The sequence below is a fragment of the Stegodyphus dumicola genome, chromosome 8 (assembly GCF_044657685.1).
Source record: "Stegodyphus dumicola isolate Sdum_Otavi_A_Nest chromosome 8, ASM4465768v1".
Lineage (NCBI taxonomy): Eukaryota > Metazoa > Arthropoda > Arachnida > Araneae > Eresidae > Stegodyphus > Stegodyphus dumicola.
This window is the reverse complement of record NC_140775.1, coordinates 189082352-189101400: the sequence shown is the minus strand read 5'-3', so window position 1 is coordinate 189101400 and position 19049 is coordinate 189082352. Positions and strand designations below refer to the sequence as shown.

General features: G+C 34.5%; 1 protein-coding gene across 4 annotated transcripts in view; it reads right to left on the bottom strand.

The window, feature by feature from the left end:
• The window catches only part of LOC118187013 (cGMP-inhibited 3',5'-cyclic phosphodiesterase 3A-like), an 881882-nt gene that overhangs the window by 241226 nt on the left and 621607 nt on the right, over nucleotides 1-19049 (bottom strand). For all 4 annotated transcript variants that reach the window (XM_085822827.1, XM_085822828.1, XM_085822831.1 and 1 more), the window contains one exon: nucleotides 10242-10353. In XM_085822827.1, coding sequence (XP_085678953.1) covers nucleotides 10242-10353 — 112 coding nt within the window. The remainder of the gene's footprint in view (nucleotides 1-10241; nucleotides 10354-19049) is intronic.

Sequence of the window (19049 nt, the reverse complement as noted above, 5' to 3'; positions counted from 1 at the left end):
GCGTGATATTTTGCCTAAATTTGAAGTCTATATAATTTAACAATTACAAAGTTTTAAGGCACTTTCTCTCTTATTACAGCTGACCTTCGTAATGTAATTAATTGGAAGCACTCGAAGCTAGAAATCCGAAGGTCAGGAATTCGAATCCTTTCGAAGGCATCGCTGGTTTTCTCACGTGTCCTTTTCCTAAAACTCCAAAATGGCTGTACATAGACGCCAGACTGAAATGTTATTAACAGTAGTTTGTCATGACCAGGATTTCACTACTGAGTACTCACCTCCTCAGTAGCCCGTTAAGTGAGGAAAAAAGTATGATACTTTCTCCCCCTTATTGCATGCTTTCATGGTGTAATTTGAAGCATGTCCGCCTAGCAATCGGGAGGTGCGCAATTCGAATCCTTTGGAAGGCATCGCTGATTTTCTCACAACATGTCCTTATCCTAAAAGCTCCAAATGGCTGTACGCCCATCAGCGGCCGAGCGGTAAAGTCGCTGACCACTGGTAGTTCGGTCCGAGGTTCGAATCCCGCGAACGGGCTGACTGCATGGGCGTTTTCGTGGTTTTCTCCGTGTGTAACGTGTATACGAGCCAGTTTCCCTTAGAAAGTCGTCCACGAAGGCATCCCTCCCCTCAGGCAGGTAGCTCTAGTGTGCTTTGCCATAATTAAATACGCCAATACACCCTTTAAAAGGGGGTGGCGCATATAAGGTGTTTCCTCCCGCCTTTTCGCATGCCTTCGTGATCGAACTGGAAGTCCACTAGACGCATATTCCCAATTTCGAATTCTGGTGAGGGCATAGTACACTTTTCGCTCTCCTGCATCGATATAACCTAATGACTCTACAGGGCAGGGCACCAGAGACCGAACCTTGGACCTGGAGATTCCGTACAAAGTTAGATGAAACGGGCTCTGGAAGGGACTCATCAGTGGCGGCGCAGACCCCACAGTCCCTGCACGGCTTTATACATAGCCTCGGCGAGGTAAAAATTCAAATCCTAAATACGAAGAGGATACACTATGTCACCTTTGCTTCGGGCACCACTCCCTCGGCATCAGTTAATTCGTGATCGGTGCCTTGCCTTACTCTGTCAGTCCCCGTCACTGGGACTATGAGGGCCAAACCCCCATCGAAAACCCCCACTTACATCTACATATCAGCTCCACCACAGCCGGAGGAACAGACACAACAGTACCAGTACGGTCTCTGCCAAGCCTGAACCAACCTGAGTACAATACTCGGGTTCTAGTCCTGTGAAGATTGTTTGTATACCCCCGTGGTTGAGACTGCCTAGGTACAGATCCTAACCAGTACTTCCCAGGGCGTCTCCTGAGTCAACCCCCGGGGGGGCTAATGACTCTACAGATGTATAAGTTTCGTTTTCTTTTATTAATACATATAATGAAAAAAAAAAGAGCCTTTCGTTCGTGCTTGAGCGTAAGCTAATAGACCCAGGGCTACAGAACATGCTACATAGGTGCATCTAGACAAGAGCCAGTGCACCTCGAAGCTATTTGTTCCAAATTCGAATCAGATATTTTTTATTTTATCATTTTTGATGAAATCGCGTCATTTTGAATAGTTTTATTCTTTTAGAAATGTGGTTTTGGCAACAGTTTTTCATTCAATTGCATACCGGACTGTTGAGAATATGAGATAAAATCCTGCTCATTTTCTTTTGGACACGTGACACGCACATCGCAAACTTCTTTTTCTGACGCGCAAGTGTGTTGCGAGGCACAACAGAAAGTATTTCCTTTTTTTCCCCCTCTCTCTCTTTATTAACTAATAGCAAAGAGGTTTGTATATTTTGAATTATGTCATCGACAAAGCACAATTTTGATTGGTTATTGCCTTCTGATGATAGTTTCATTCATTTATTCTGATGATTTCATTCTTCTGATGATAGTTACATTTCAGTCTGGCGTCTATGTACAGCCATTTTGGAGTTTTAGGAAAAGGACACGTGAGAAAACCAGCGATGCCTTCGAAAGGATTCGAATTCCTGACCTTCGGATTTCTAGCTTCGAGTGCTTCCAATTAATTACATTACGAAGGTCAGCTGTAATAAGAGAGAAAGTGCCTTAAAACTTTGTAATTGTTAAATTATATAGACTTCAAATTTAGGCAAAATATCACGCTTCGAATGGCATAGATTTTATATAAAACTTGAGTGATTTCAAGAGCGATCAGAATAAATTTCTCTTCTTTAGCGGCAAAACAGTTTTGAACTTGATGATTTATCACTGGCCAAGTACTTACAGAAAAATAGCTTATTCATAAAAAAGAACTATGTATAACTATATAAGATTACTTTTTATATTATATTAGCATGCATTATCATCCAGTCAACAAATCTAGCATTATCAGTACACTATGTTACTATGTTCTGTTGTACTATATGTTCAACTGTATTACTTCTGTCAGCTCTTTACCATACCAGTAATTGTAAATGTTAGTTTGATGGCATCATGTTGGTTATTTATTTTGAACTTATCTAATGTAGTAAGAATTTGATTCATTTAGAAATGTGGTTTTGGCAACACCGTTTCATTCATTGCTTTGGATACTGGATTGCTGACTGTTTTCTCTTGACAATATGAGATTTATTACTTATTTCATTGTCATTGTTTTATATTATGTTTTAATTATATATAATTTTAATTATATAAAACATTTTGAATGAGTCATTTAGGAAACAAAGTTCTTAACTTCCTTTATACCATTTGAATTCTTAACATTTTGCAATGGGAAGTTGGTTAATTGATTTATTAGGATAATTAATATTTGTATTAAGGGATATTGCTTATTTCATTGCAGGGTTTTTATATATATAATAAATGTTTATTGAAATTTGTGTTTTTTTTTACTTCCTTGTAGGAAGTAAAAAGGAAGTATTGTAATCGCGAAAAGCTTCAGGCAGCATATTTCAACGAAAATATCCACTTTGACCGCTTTCGAATGCAATTTAACGATGTTTTTGCGTGATATCTGACAGAATAAAAGACTCTTTTCCTCCCCCCTCCAAAAAAAAAAAAAAAAAAAAAAAAAAAACTAAAAAACTGCTTTAAAATGAATTCTCAAGATAATTTTTCGTGGCATCTGTACGAACATATGTACGTATGTATCTCGCATAACTCAAAAACGAGTAGCCTCAGAACGTTGAAATTTTGTATATAGGACTACTATAACATTTAAATGTGCACCTCGTATTTTGGTTGCAATAGACCGCACCAAACGTATATAAGTATATTTATACATATATCCACTCTGTTACCCGGCTCAGTGATCTCAGTTTCTTTACTGTTATATGTTTGTAAATTGTACATTTTTTGCTTTAAAAATGATTGAATTATGTTGTTCTTATCTTCCGATTAAGGTTTTTATGACTTTAATAAATCTGTATGCAATATTTTTAGAATTATCATCAATTTTAAAATTGTTTAAGTACCGCTAAGCCTAATTTGATCGCGGCCATTGCTCTTGTTTACATTTGAAACAGCTGAGTAGCGGATTTGTTGCCAATCTAGAGAAACTTAGCTTCGCAACAACAAAGATAACGGCTTCATTTATTATTTAAATCATGCTTAATCCTTTCTGGAATTGTTTCGAGGAAATAAGCGTTTGAGATTTACTTCGTAATTTTTAATTCAGATATTTTGAGTTTTTATGTATTTTTGCCTTGTCGCGAAGTGAAAACTGAATTAATTGAATGAGAAATACTCAATCATCTGTGAAAAACTGTTTCTTTTTTGTTTTGTTTGCTTAATTTCTTTTATACATTGTTCTAGCTTTATTATAGTATCTGAATAGAACATGTGGCAACGATTAGATAATTCTTTAAATGATATAGATTTTGTGCATTCTGAGTTATAATATGAACGTAATATAATACTGTTAAGTGTATATAGCGCCACAGTGTCGCTATGGTAAACAAAGTGAATTTTAAAGAATGCATTTATTCTATTGTGTTTTATGCGCTGTCGGCGAAGTAGATTTAATTCAATCCAATAAGTTGAAATGAAATGCAAAAAAAAAAAAAAAAAATGCGTATAATTTAATATTCCGTACAAGGAAGTCATGTGGTGTACACATCAGATTTTTTTATAAAGGCGTTCCGCACAGTAAAATTCTGTGCAGTTTTTAAATTTAATGTTTGGTGTTTCCTTTAGGCATTTCCTGGTACAATTAAATGCCAGACGAAGGCTAGTAGATAATAAAATAAAGCAGGCAAAATATTTCGAAGTCAGTTATAAATATCAGAATTTATAAGTGAGACGTTAAATATTCAGTAGGCAAAAAAGAACTGGAGTCCAGTTTCTTAGAGATAGAAAGGGTAAAAACTGTTTAAAAATGTCCTCACAGCAGTGAGAATATTTATGCTAAGTACAATGCACGACTGCTATGTCGTAGGAGGGTAGGGTAAACTATTAACGTCCCTGAATCCGACGAATCCAGCATTACTCTACTGAACAAAGAATAAACATAAATCGTTTAGGGGTGACTTATATAAGGTGTTACTTATCGACGCCTACATAAGTACATATTTTACGCCCACTGTTTCTAAAGGTTAGCTCGAAAGTAGCGCACTGAAATGTTATTATTATGTCATCTTAAGAGTAAATTACATTAAATGAAAAAAAAAAGGGAAAGAATATTTTAAAAAATATCTGAGTGTCTTCAGAATTTATATTACTTTCAAAGAGGCTTTTTTTTCTAACGTTTTGTGTGTTACCTATATTTATTAAATATCATGTTCTTTGCACTTAAACCATAACATTCAATTCGAAGGAGTGTCGCAAAATAATTTTAAAACAGCATATCTTTAAAATTTCCGATACACAGTCTCACGCGCTGGAGAGAAAAATGTTTTTTTTTTCCCCGTACAGTGTTGCCATTGCTCGCTGAGTTAGTTAATCAAAAATTCGTTACGGGTTTACAAAATTTGAAATAGATAATAAAACAAATTCAAAATTCGGGCTTGCAAACGCCTGAATTTGGTTGGAGGACTACGTTATTCAAAATTGGATGTCTCTAAGTACGTTGCTTTTTCACAATGCGAGAAACAAGCATACATTCATGCAGATCTTCCTTATTTAGTTTCTTTAACTATGATACTGTCGAGACATTAGGATTTTCTGGAAGCAAGCGAGATTGAAAATTTAGCAACGCCTTCGCCGGGAATCGAACTACGAACCTCTGGATTACCAGCCCAGCGTGCAGAACCACTACGTCACGAAGGCATGCACAGAAGGTGGGAGAAATACCTTATAATACATAACGATAATATTTGGTAGTAATAGTTTGAAAAGTGAATCAACGGAGAAAGTGGAACGACGAAAATGCCTTTTTGAGACTTACAGCCCTTTGTGTCTAGCGTCCCTTTGAGCTAAAATAAAAAGTTAGTGCTTGTAAAATAGCGTACATAACGCGCGGGAAAGCGCGTGGGGTGTATTATGCCCCTTTCCTACATAAAAGTGGAATATTCCTAACTTGTGAAACTGAAATTCTGTGCCGCATTCAGTAGCTGAGTTTCTAGTTGTGGTTGACTTTCAAAACCGCTTTTTCTTTGCCTGTGTGTTTCAGAAAAAGATTTATCGGTATTTTGTTGGAAATGGGGTATGACACACCCCACGCGCCTGTCCGCTTAAGTGTTTTTCTGACTGAATATTTAGTTCAGAAATTTATTTCTAGAGTGTAACAGTAAATATTTCTACTCGCAAGTGATTTTAAAGTACTTGACATTAAATTCTTAAAAATTTCTAACCGCATTATGGTAAAAAGAATGACTCCCTGTGAATTGGAGATGATGAGATTTATTAGAAATATTTGAAAGCGATGAAGATTGCATTTCGGAAACTGAAGTTGAAACTAGGAATATTTTCTACACTGTTTTGATGAACAGAAAAATAACGCTACGTGTAGAAGTTAATAGGTATATTAAGCTAATATCGTTAACAAATATAGGTTATGAATTAATTAATTAATCATTTTTATTAAGTATTATTGGGCATTTTCATGTAAAATATAGTCTAAAAATCTTAGGAAAAGGAAGATGAATAACTGCATTTGGTTACCTAATTATCAGTTTATCAAATTCTGTCAACTACTATATGTAGCATAAGTTTCCTGCTTATTTTGAGTTTATGAATGTTTCGGGTTTCTTTTCAATTTTTCAGCAAAAATTTATTATCTAGTTCAAAAATATAAAAACAAAAATAATCCTGATACCTTCTTGCTTTCGCAAATCATTATGTTAAAAATGCATTTACAACTTTTAAAGCCGAAAACAGTGTGTCTGCGATGTAATCACCATGCAATGATTTAGAGGTGCTTTATTCTTTACCACGATGTTTTTGAACTGCAAACTTTTGAATAGCTTTATTTTCGACGACGATGTTTTGTACTCCGAAGTCTTAGAACTCAAATGCTTTCTCCTTGTTTTGCTGTCTTTTACGATGTTTGTAAGACGACGTTTTCGCCTTGCGTTGTTTCCCCAACGACGTGTTCGTCTATGATGTTTTTACTGCGATGTTTTCTCCTGTATTCGCTTCCGAAGAACGTTTCATGGGAAATATGAAAAATCAAAATGCCCTCGCCAAGATTCAAGCCACGAATCCCTCAGTTACTAGTCAGATGTTCTAAATCACTTGCACCATGACAGCACTTAACAAGAAATTCTATAACTTATCTATATTCTTTGCCACTTAAAAGACGACTGTGAAAAGGTACGAGACCCAGTTGACCAAATATAAGAAGTGTCGACTTAAGTCCATCATATCGGGTTCAACTTCAGTTACTCTTAGGCTTTCGTAGTAAGAAACGGGAAAATCCAATCATGCACTTGCTCGAATTCTTGCTGGAATATAAATCTTCTAATTCGTAACTGGATGTCCTAACCACTTACACTACGATGTTTTAGAACTGAGATGTTTTCTCCTTGCTTTGTTTTCACCCATGTTTTGTACGACGCCGTTTCCTTATTGCGTGGTTTTCTCCGCGAAGGTTTCGTCCACGACGTTTTTTTTTTTTTCCTCCAGCAACCCTAACAAACAAGTAAGATAAGTTCCATAATTTGATATTATGCAAATTGCTACTGAGGAACTGCTATTAAGCACACATGCTATTAATTCTCTCAGCGTCAAGGCCGGAAAATTCCGTACAGAAGGTTGCCTTCCACATTCGTTATACTAGATGAAAATTTCTGCTAGCTTTTAATGTTGATTTCAGTTTGGATGTATATTAGAAGAAAAGGAATCAAGGTACAAAATGAAAGAGTCCTTTTTTAATTAAAATCAAGAAAATATCACTTATTGATGACATTTTGAGGAACTTTGAAATTTCAAGGCTAAACTTGTAACGCTCAGAGGGTTTTAAGCAAATGTGTTGTTAAGAAGATTTTGAAATGGTACCGAGACTAAATATACTAAACCTGAAATAAATTATTTGTCGAAGAATTCTGCAGCACAGCATTGCACAAAGCGTCGCAAAATAACTTCTCACCGCTTTGAACATTCAGAAAGAAACCTTTGACGATATGATTGGGTATTATTGTATAATTATAAGTATTTTCTTGTATTTAGTGCCATTAATGGACACGAAATGGCGCAGGTCACCACATGTTTTTTTCGAACCACGTAAATTGCTTTTAAAGACTTATTTGAAAACTGAGAATCTGCGTGAGGTGCAAAGATAATGGAGGACAGATTCTAATAATCCGCCAACGGAACGACCTAAAATCACGCGAAGCCTTCGAGGCACGAAGAACTGTATGTGGTATGAAGAAAGGACAATACTGAAGGAAGGAGCTGCGAAGACTGTGTTACAGACTTTTGCAAACTCCTCGAGGAAAGCTACAGACCACTAGATGACTCGGGACATGCAATTAAACCTATCTCTATTTCCTTTTCTGACGATGTTATATTTTCTATTTGAATACAAGTTATACATTGTTGCAGATTATGTATGGACGACAATGTAGGCTGTTTCGAAAGTATAAAGCTTCACTCATGACTGACACAACGAGAAATAAACGAAGTTCGCATTCGCTTATTAAAGTTTTTGTTAATAATGTTCGAAGGGTATAAACATTATTGAGACATTAAGTAATGATAGCTTTATGTAGAGTATAAGGTTCTTTCTCTCTCCTTTCCGCATGCCTTCGTGGTTGAATTGGAAGCATATTCGAAGCGTATTTGAGAAGTACAGAGTTCCAGTCCCGGCGAGGGAACTGAATATTTTTCACTTCGTCTGCATCCGAAATGAAAGATGGTGGACCATGATTCCGCCCACCAGGATTTGGCAATTAGTCCCCTAATCCCAGTCGCTCTTTAAAAAGGGGGAGTATATAAGGTATTTTCTCCCTCTTTCCAGCATGCCTTCGTTGTGTACTGGTAGCACATTCAAGCGCGTATTCGAGAGATCCAGGTTGGAGTTCCAATGAGGGTATTGCACATTTTCCGAATCTCCCGTTTCACAAAACGAAACCTATTGACTCTACAAAAGAAAAAAAATATTTTAGGTTTGAAGATAGTATTTTAATTCCCAAAACCTGTACTACAAAATGTACTATATTTTCAGGCATAATACAATATACCGAGGTACAGGATCTAGAACTTTTCGCCAAAAGATGTTAGGCAAGAAGGGCTATTAATTTCATTTTGACATTTTGCGTTGATCCACTTTTCAAACTGTTGCCACCAAATATTACATCCCTCTATTATATTTAAAGAAATAAAATATTGAAGAATCTGCATAAATATTTCTCGCACTGTGATAAAACAACGCTACCCAGAGCCATCCAATTTTGAATGACGTAATACGCCACCCAATATGGGCATCTGGAAGCCCTAATTTGGAGTTTGTTTTATTGTCTATTTCATATTTTGTAATAATTTAACGATTTTTTGATTAACAAACTCAACAATTCCAAAGCAAGCAATGGCAAAAATGTACGAAAAGAAAAACATTTGTATCTCTAAATTTTTATCTCGCGATACTGTGTATCGGAAATTCTAAAGATAAGCTCATTTCAAAATTATTTTGCGATATTGCTGTTGAATTGAATTTTATGGTTTAATTGCAAAGAACATTTAATAAATAAAGGTAACACACAAAAAGTTAATAAGTCCCTTTGGACATAGTGTAAAATCTGAAAGCTTTCAGATGTTTTCAATTTATTTTGGGAAATCTAATTTTCACTCTTAGTGTTCCACAAAATATACCACGAGGCTTGCACAAATGAGTTATACCACTAACAAAATAATTAAATGTATAAAAGCCCATCAAATGATGAATAAAAATTATTAAAAAATAAATTAATTTAAACAATAAAAGAAGAAAGAAAGAGACGTTCATTTGCTACTTATAAGTGGAAAAAGAGTTATACTTGAACGACTCGGATCTTGTATGACAGTAACTTGGACGACAGAGGAAAAATATTTCATTTTCTAGAACGAAGTTTAACTCGAACGACTGAATATATGGTAAATATAATAAAGTCACGCGGAAATCGAACTGTAAAATAAATATATCACCTGTAAAATCACTACACACATCTTCAAGAATCATATGAAAATTTCAGGAAGTAACCAGATGACACCGATGGTACGTCACAATGACGAGAGTGTAAGAGAGTGATATATAAGGAATACAGGCTAAGAAGTAAAACGAATTTATACGAATTTACGTTTCTACGAATAAATTTTGCCTAAGACGAAGATATATATTGCTGAAGTATTTCGATCAGAGTATATATTGCTGAAGATATATATTGCTGAAGTATATCGATAAGAGTATATATTGCTGAAGATATATATTGCTGAAGTATTTCGATAAGAGTATATATTGCTGAAGATATATATTGCTGAAGTATTTCGATTAGAGTATATATTGCTGAATATATATTGCTGAAGTATTTCGATTAGAGTATATATTGCTGAAGTATTTCGATAAGAGTATATATTGCTGAAGTATTTCGATAAGAGTATATATTGCTGAAGTATTTCGATAAGAGTATATATTGCTGAAGTATTTCGATAAGAGTATATATTGCTGAAGTATTTCGATAAGAGTATATATTGCTGAAGTATTTCGATAAGAGTATATATTGCTGAAGATATATATTGCTGAACTATTTCGATAAGAATATATACTGCTGAAGTATTTCGATAAGAGTATATATTGCTGAAGTATTTCGATAAGAGAATTGAAACAAATAGCAACTTTTAGATATATACTTACATGGCTTTTCTCTATACCCTGACTCCAAGGCATGGAAATAGTTTAGGAACTCCTGAATTGGAATCTTGAAAGCTTCGAAAAGACCAACTTCGCGAAAAACTTTGTAACACATCTGCAATACAAATAATACATTTAAAAATTTGCTAAATGTACGCACTACATAAAATCAGTTGATGTAAAAAAATGAAACTTTTTCTTCTTTCTCGAAATTCTGCAAAATATTTTGCAGCTAATAATCCATGAGTCGTGAAGTTTTTAATTTAAATATTTCAGGTGCCTTTAATGAATATGACTGCCATATATATAAAAGGTATTATTCCCATCTGAAGCTTGAAAAGCGCTATTTTATATTAGAAAAGGCGAATGCGTATGCAGTGAAAGCAGTCAAATGACCAATGCTCACGTTTACAGAGTTAAGTGTTTTTGTTTTTAACGTATTACATGCTTCGCCATCAGGCACTACACGGAAACAGAAGGATGCTTCGTGGAGGTCATTTTAGGGAAAATTGGCCCGTATTTTACGTTACACATAGGAAAAACCACGAAAAGCCCATTCGCTGGGATTCGAAGCCCGGACCGAACTTTCAGCGGCTTTGACTGCTCCGCCGCTGGTGGGAACAAGTGTTTAAGGGTTATCATTCCTTTTTACTTTCTTGTACGAAGTGGAAATTACTTATGCGAAGTAAAAAGGAAGTATTGTAATCGCGAAAAGTTTCAGGCAGCGTATTTCAATGGAAATATCCATTTTGACCGCTATCGAATGCAATTTAACGATGTTTTTGCGTGATATCCGTATGTAAGGACAGAATAAAAGACCCTTTTCTTCCAAAAAAATATAAAACTGCTTTAAAATGAATTCTGAAGAGAATTTTTCGTGACGTCTGCATGAACATATGTACGTATGTATCTCGCATAACTCAAAAACGAGTAGCTTCAGAACGTTGAAATTTTGTATATAGCACGGCTACAACATGTAGATGTGCACCTCGTATTTTGGTTGAAATCGGCCGCACCAAACGTATATAAATATATTTATATATATATCCACTCTGTTACCCGGCTCAGTGATCTAAGTTTCTTTACAATATATATATGTGTTTGTAAATGATGCATTATATGTTTGTAATATATTGTTGCGTGCGTACGGGTTCGTTATGAAATGAATGCACAAATCCGATGAAAAATGAACAAAAATTTATTATTATCACAACAGAAATGCTTAAATTTTCTCAAATTATCATGCAGTATCACAATATCTCACAGTAGTTATCTTTTAACTACTCAAATGTACAATAGAACGTAATTCAAAACAGCTAAAGAACGCTAATCCGCGAATTCGCTACAATCAACAACGGCAGTTTTCTAAACAGCAACAAACTAAGCAACTACTACAACTACAACAAACTGAGATGTTTTCCTCCTTTTATAAGATTTTAAAATCACGCGCTAGAATTTTCCAGTACTTTCTCGAAATCAAAAAGAGATATTTATTTATTTAATGCACGCGCTCTTGTATTTTCAATTTTCCGGCTTAGCTTTCTTTTAATATTCGTCACGCGCTGCACTGCGCAAGAAATAAAACCATTTAATTTATAATTGAACTAACATTAGCTTTTTAAATACCAAATTCGTAACAATATGTTTGCAAATTGAAATGATTGAGTTATGCAGTTCTTATATTCCGGTTAAGGTTTTTATGCCTTTAGGTAATCTGCAAAGAATAATTGTAGAATTATCAACAATTTAAAAGCTGCTTAAATGCGGTTAAGCCTAATTTTAAATAGCATGGCGGACATGTTTGTTTACATTTCAAACAGCAGAATGGTAGATTTGTTGCCAATCTAGAGAGACTAAGCTTCGCAACAACAAAGATAACACCTTCGTTTATTATTGCGAATGAAATCATGCTTTAATCCTTTCTGGAATTTTTTCGAGGAAATAAGTGTTTAAGATTTACTTCGTAATTTTTAATACAGATATTTTGAGTTTTTATATATTTTTGCCTTGTCGCGAAGTGAGAACTGAATTAATTGAATGAGAAATACTGAATCGTCTGTGAAAAACTGTTTCTTTTTTTTGTTTGGTTTTGTTTGGTTAATTTTTTATATATATCGTTCTAGATTTATTATAGCATTTGCGGCAACGATTAGGTGATTCTTCAAATGAAATACATTTTGTGCATTCTGAGTTATAATATGATTGAAATATGACGCTGGTAAGTGAACCTAGCGCCAGAGTGTCGTTACGGTAAACAAATATAGTGAATTTTAAAGAGTGCATTTATTCTACTGTGGTTTACGCGCTATCGACGAAGTAGATTTAATGCAATCCAATAAGGTTAAATGAAATGCAAGAAAAAGTGCTTATAATTTAATATTCCGTACAAGGAAGTCATGTGGTGTACACATCAGATTTTTTATAGTGGCTGTACTATTTATATTATGGATGCAAACTGATGAAAGTAACCAAATGATTTGCTCTGGATGTCTTCACCTGCAAAAATTGTTATTTTTTATTTTAAAGCTGTGGATGGCAATGATTTAGCAATGACATCAGCTCCTTGGTTAATACGATTCAGAAAGGCGGAGAGGAAAAATATCAAAAAAAAAAAAAAAAATGACGAGCGAACAGAAAAATTGTATGTGGCGTAGACGTCTAGTTGCAGCTGACGATAATCCAAAAATAATAATTACGTACTTTTAATTAAAAAAAAACTACTCTTAAAAATATCTTCAATAATATATTTTATTTTTAATGTCTTGGTTCTTCTATTCCCCCATTCTGAACTAGTAAAAAATAATTGTACTTGACGCCAGTTGAGATTATAGCAAATATTACAAACATAAAAAAATTGCATATGTGCGTACATTTAAAAATATGTAGCTAAGAAAACAAAAATAACTTAACATTTCGATTTTAAATCACTACAGACGCATTCAGCTCCAACGTTTTCGATTTAAAATCACTACAGACGCATCAACGTTTACAAGTAATGCTGTGGTTAATCTTTGGATTATGGTAACTTGGCGATTTTTTGGCGAAAATGTGGCGACCAACCCTGCTACAGCAACCTGGTAGTTTTTTTTTGAACGCCATTTTGTTTTCCCGATGTAAAGGCATTTTTTTTTATTCAACATTTTCCCCAACAATCTGCTAGCCGAATTACGCTCATACTAGAACTTTTATGGAACAGAAATGCTTAATCATGACGAAGATTAGGTGCGAAATTAGGAGAAAGTGCAGAATCGCAAACTGCTTGCCGCGTTTTTAAGAATTACACATACGCGGTATCATCCATGTGAACGTCGACCTATTTCCACTTAAAAAAAATCCCAGAATTGCACAAAAATGGCATTGCGCACACTCTTGACTTTATCCATGTACACTGCTAAAGTCCTAGCTAGTAACTTTTATCGCCTTAGCAAAATGTCGCCAAACTACCTGTTACCTTATTCCAAAGATTAGCATTGGCTATAATCAAAAACAATTTAAAAGAGCTCATTGGTCAGTCAAAACAAGTTTAGTTCCTTCTGTGCACTCGACGATAAAAAAGCTTAGTTTTCTCCATGCACTTGACGAGAGTTAACATCAGTACTAACGCATCAAAATGTGCCTGGAGACAGAACACTGGGGATTAAAAACAAAAGTTAAATGTTGGACAAGACACATGTACATTGATTTGTCAGTTTAATTTAAATCATTACTAGATTGTTACATTTTTAGAGAATTGGGGGTTTACTAGTTATAGAATGTGGTGTTAAAAATGTGACTTCCTAATCTGGTGTGATACTAGAAGTATCAAACATAAATCATGTCTGCATAAAATTAGCTAGCCTGAAAATTAGTGGAGTACACTGCGTTGATAATTTAATAATAGGAATACAAAAATGGTTGACTTACCCAATAACCCCCATGCATGACACTTGTAGAATCATTTAATCACACATTTATTTCATAAAAAAAACTTCTCTTGAATATTAATATATAACACATAATACGAAAATCATCATGAAGATCTTAGAAACACAAAACTGATGTGTGAAACATGCTTGTCGCGAGTGCCGTCTATTTTGTAAACAGAGTCCGACTTATTAATCTAAGAACATCGGTGGTACAGTGCTCAATACTGATTTCTAATTTCACTATTTTATGTGAAGTGGTGGTATTCTAAACGGAAGGACCCTTCTTTTATCATACATTTCTATTCTTTGAGCACATGGTCGGCTTCTCCCGAGGCTGACGAAACATGTCTACACATATTGGGAACGGCACAGTTCAGACATTCGATGTAGGGTTTACCTTTGGTCTCGCATCACGACAAATTAATTTTCATCCAAAATACTTATCACTAAATCGTGCACTTTTTAGAAAATGGAATATATCTTCTCATCCAACTCAGAGAAAAATAAATTAGCAGACAGACGTGAGAGATGCTCCATAATACGAGGACGAGCGGTTGAAACGTCGTCAGCAGAAAGAGATCGAAAAACCAGTCTGTCCAGTTTTTATGCATGCGGCGCACGTGGCAGTCCAGCGATTACGATTACAGTAGCGATGAAGATAAGCTGAACGGCGTGAGAATTTTATGTTCTCACATAGAATAACAGAATAAATTGCTCCATAAAAGTTAAAACTTGATATACAGAAGAACAAATCCTTTATGCTAATTTATTTCAAAAACCTAATGGTCAAATGTAGTTCGAATAAATTAAAAAAAAAATTACAAACCATCAAATTAATTATTTAGGTACTTTGTGAAGAATTTTGGAGTGAAAATAAGATAAAACGATATTCTGAATATAAAAATTAACTTCCGGGGGATTCCCACTCCTCAACTCTCCCACCTATCCAAGACAGGACTTTCGGCTGGCTGCATATTTAGAGTGCCGCCATTCACTATACATTCACAAACATCCATATCTTCTGCGGGATTCGAACCCCAGTCCTTCAGTACCGTATTAGGCTCCCCTAACCACTATACCGTGTGGGCGGTGACCACCTCCAGTGAGAAACGTATGGGAAACGTAACACTAAATTGAGGTAAAGTAACACTAAAAAGAGTAGTGCAAAGCTACACAGTTCAGTTTAATCTAACAGGCTGACTCAGAACCTAGATCGGCAGGATAATAATCCGGCAGCAAGAATGCGAAGTCGATAATCAAGGTTAACAGCGGGTAAAAATAACAACGTGCTCTCACAGTAGCGAAACCATGCTCTAACTAAACTCTTCATTACATCAGTTGAAATACTCTCGTTACTCTAACCAATTTGGATACTCGCGAGGCAACGCGAGGGGAAAGGAAACGTTAACAAATGAAAATAAGTATTAGCAAATATAATCGAAATCCTGCATGATACCTTGCGAAGGACCTGCACATGGACGGATTTATCGGTTGCTACAAACGTTTTAAAAATATATCCATCCATATCCGTTAAGTAAACGTTAATTATACGTTAACATATTATTATTAATTCATATCCGTTAATTATAGGTTATATCCCTTTCTATTAGAATGAAGCGGTACACTAGACCATTGTGACTCATACCATATTTATCGTATTGCAGATAATATCTAGAAAACCCAATCCGCAGTAGTAGATAAAAATATGATAAATAACTCATGGTAATTGATAGGAAGACTATGCCTCCGCGTAACGAGACACAAACAAACGGATATCTGTGATAAGGATACGCACTGATAACATCGATAGAGACAAATTTACTACGAAGAATCAGAACAGTTATCCACCCAATATTTTCCCTCACTTCTTCCTTGTTCTGACAAAGTGAGGAATAGATAAGAAATGATAACGAAAGTACTGTTTCTCCGTAAACTAAGAAGGTTTGGTTACTATAGATTTTGCTTATTATCTTTTCTTATGAAATTTGCTCTCAGAGAAAATGCATCTAATGCTAAAACTTATTAAAAGTATGATATTTTAAATGCTATAAATACCAAAAAAAAAAAAAAAAAAAAATCTGAAATGTTCCAGATTTTAAGTTGCGTCTAAAGAAGCGTTTTTTTAACGTTTTGTGTGTTACATTTATTTATTAAATATCATGTTCGTTGCACTTAAGGGGACTCGGTACCCCCAAAATCAATGAAATTACCGATTTTTCAATTTTTTGCTGAAAAAGTATCTTAATACACTTACTACACTGAAGAGGAATTTTGAAATGATCTGATGATAATAAATGCTATAAAAAGGTATTTAAAATTTTGACACCCCTTTAAATGCCACACCCCCTCAGTGTTTATTTTTTTTTTTTACTTCTTAATTTTTTCAGTACTAAAATTCAGTGTAAAGGAAAAGTACTGTAATTAAATATGACTCCAACTATCAAAAAACTCTCTTTATGCGTATATATACTGATTTATTTAAATACAAATTAAAGTTGGAAAAAAATTTTTTTTTCACCTTTAAACTGGCAAGTTTATTTATTTATACTGAGCTCAGTAAATAATTTTATATGTATTATCAGTCAACCAAAATGCTATGTTTATTCAAAAGTTGAAATTATCTGTGATTAGATATGAACAGAAAGAGGTGGTGTAATGAAAGTGATCAAATTTCTGACCGTAGCATTATTGAAATAGTGCTGGAACAAACATTAAACTTTTTTAATTAATTAAAATGCACATAAATTAATTTAAAATGAAATTTATATACGAGACTAAATGACTAAAATAAGAGAAGAAATCACATAAGCTGCGGAGTGGTTTTAAATAAAATGTTTTATGTCCGTTAAAATTTCAAATTTTATTTTTTAAAAAATGAATAAAATGACAAATTAATATTATTAATAATGATTATAAGAGTTTTAGAAAATATATCATAATTAATTAATGCATTAAAATTGTTTTGAGCATGTTTTAAAAAACAAAAACAGGTAAAGGAAAATTCTACGTGCATTTTATGATATTTTTGCAATAATTCTAGCCAGATAAGGTTTTAAACAAAAGCTTGTAATTTATATTCATATTAATCAATTGAGCAGTACTAAGTTTTATTATAAATATATATATATGTATTGAAATTCAGTAATAAAATTTTTAAGAAATTGGAAATGATTTAATGACCGTCCAGACAGCTTACATTCTTTAAACTGCGATTTCTTAGCTTGCAATTTTTTAATATATCCTTTTACTTAAAGTCCTAAAACTTGTTCATATATGGACCAAATTATTTAAAAAATTTACTGCTTATTTCAAATTATATACTAAATAGAATCAAGGATAGGATTTGAAAAATAGTGAAAAGAAAAATTATTGGAAGTAAAAATGTTACTGAAATCATATTTTTTTAAAGTTTTTATATAAAAATGTGCTTTTTATTTTTTTTCTCAGAAACTAATTCATTAATTGAAAACTCGATCCGTAAAGTTATTAAGAACACTATTATGAATACAATAAAAAATTTGAAGCAAAAATATTGAATTTTTTAAAAAAAATTCAAATTTAACAAAAGTTAATAGCAAAAAATTTTTTTTCAGCTTAAAACCATTTTGTCTCATAAAACCACTTAATATTATTCATAAAAAGTAGATGAAAGTGCTTAAATAAAAAAAATCATTCGAAAGGTACCGAGTCCCCTTAAAGCATAAAATTAAGTTCAAGAGCAATGTCGCAAAATAATTTTAAAATGAGCATATCTTTAGAGTTTTTGATACACAGTTCTGTGCGCTCGAGACAAAAAGGTTCCCCCCCATACAGTGTTGCCATTGCTCGCTTTGAAATCCTTCAGTTTATTTTCATAAAAAATAAATTACGAAATACATAAAATAATACTTTTCACGCTGCTCTGATATTAAGTATCGCTAAACATTTTCACTTGAGAGATAAAGTAAATTTAAAAGCGAAAAATATTTAATAACATATATATAAATAAAATATTTAAATATTTTACTATATAATAATATTTACTATTAATATATAGTATATTAATATATTAATAAATACACAGTCCAGTTACATTAATGTGACCATCTGTCAAAAGCCAGAATAACAACCTGTCGCAGAGCGGACTGCTGCGAGACGTGCAGGAAGAGAGTCACATTGGTCCCTGAAGGTGTTCTCTGGGATGTTGAGCCATGCCGACTCTAATGCCGTGGCCAGCTGCGCTAGATTACGCGGTTGAGGATCCATGGCGCGAACAACTCGATCGAGATGGTCCCACAGATGCTCGATTGGGTTTAAGTCAGGTGAGTTTGCTGGCCAGGGGAGGACGGTAAACTCATCCTGGTGCTCTTCGAACCACGCACGTACACTGGCAGCTGTATGGCACCTCGCATTGTCCTGCTGGAAGATGCCATCATCCTGAGGGAAAACAATGCGCATGTAGGGGTGAACATGGTCCGCAAGGACAGATGCGTACTTGTATTGATCCATTGTGCCTTCCACAATGATCAGTGAACCTAGAGAATGCCAGGAAAACATTCCCCAGACCATAATGCTCCCACCTCCAGCTTGGACCGTTCCGGCAATGGTTGCAGGGTGGTTCCTTTCAGAGGTTTCACGCCTTATACGCCAACGTCCATCTGTCCGATGGAGCATAAAACGCGATTCATCCGAAAACGCAACCTGTCGCCACTCAGTGGACGTCCAGCTGCTGTACTGGCGTGCAAATTCTAGCCTTCGCCGTCGATGAACAGCAGTCAGCATAGGTGCACGAACCAGGCGTCTGCTTCGGAGGCCCAGACGCAGCAATGTTCGCTGAATAGTACTTTGGGAGACACTTTTGGTAGCCCCTTGGTTCATTTTGGTGGTCAGTTGCTCAACGGTAGCCCGTCTATCTGCCCGAACGCAT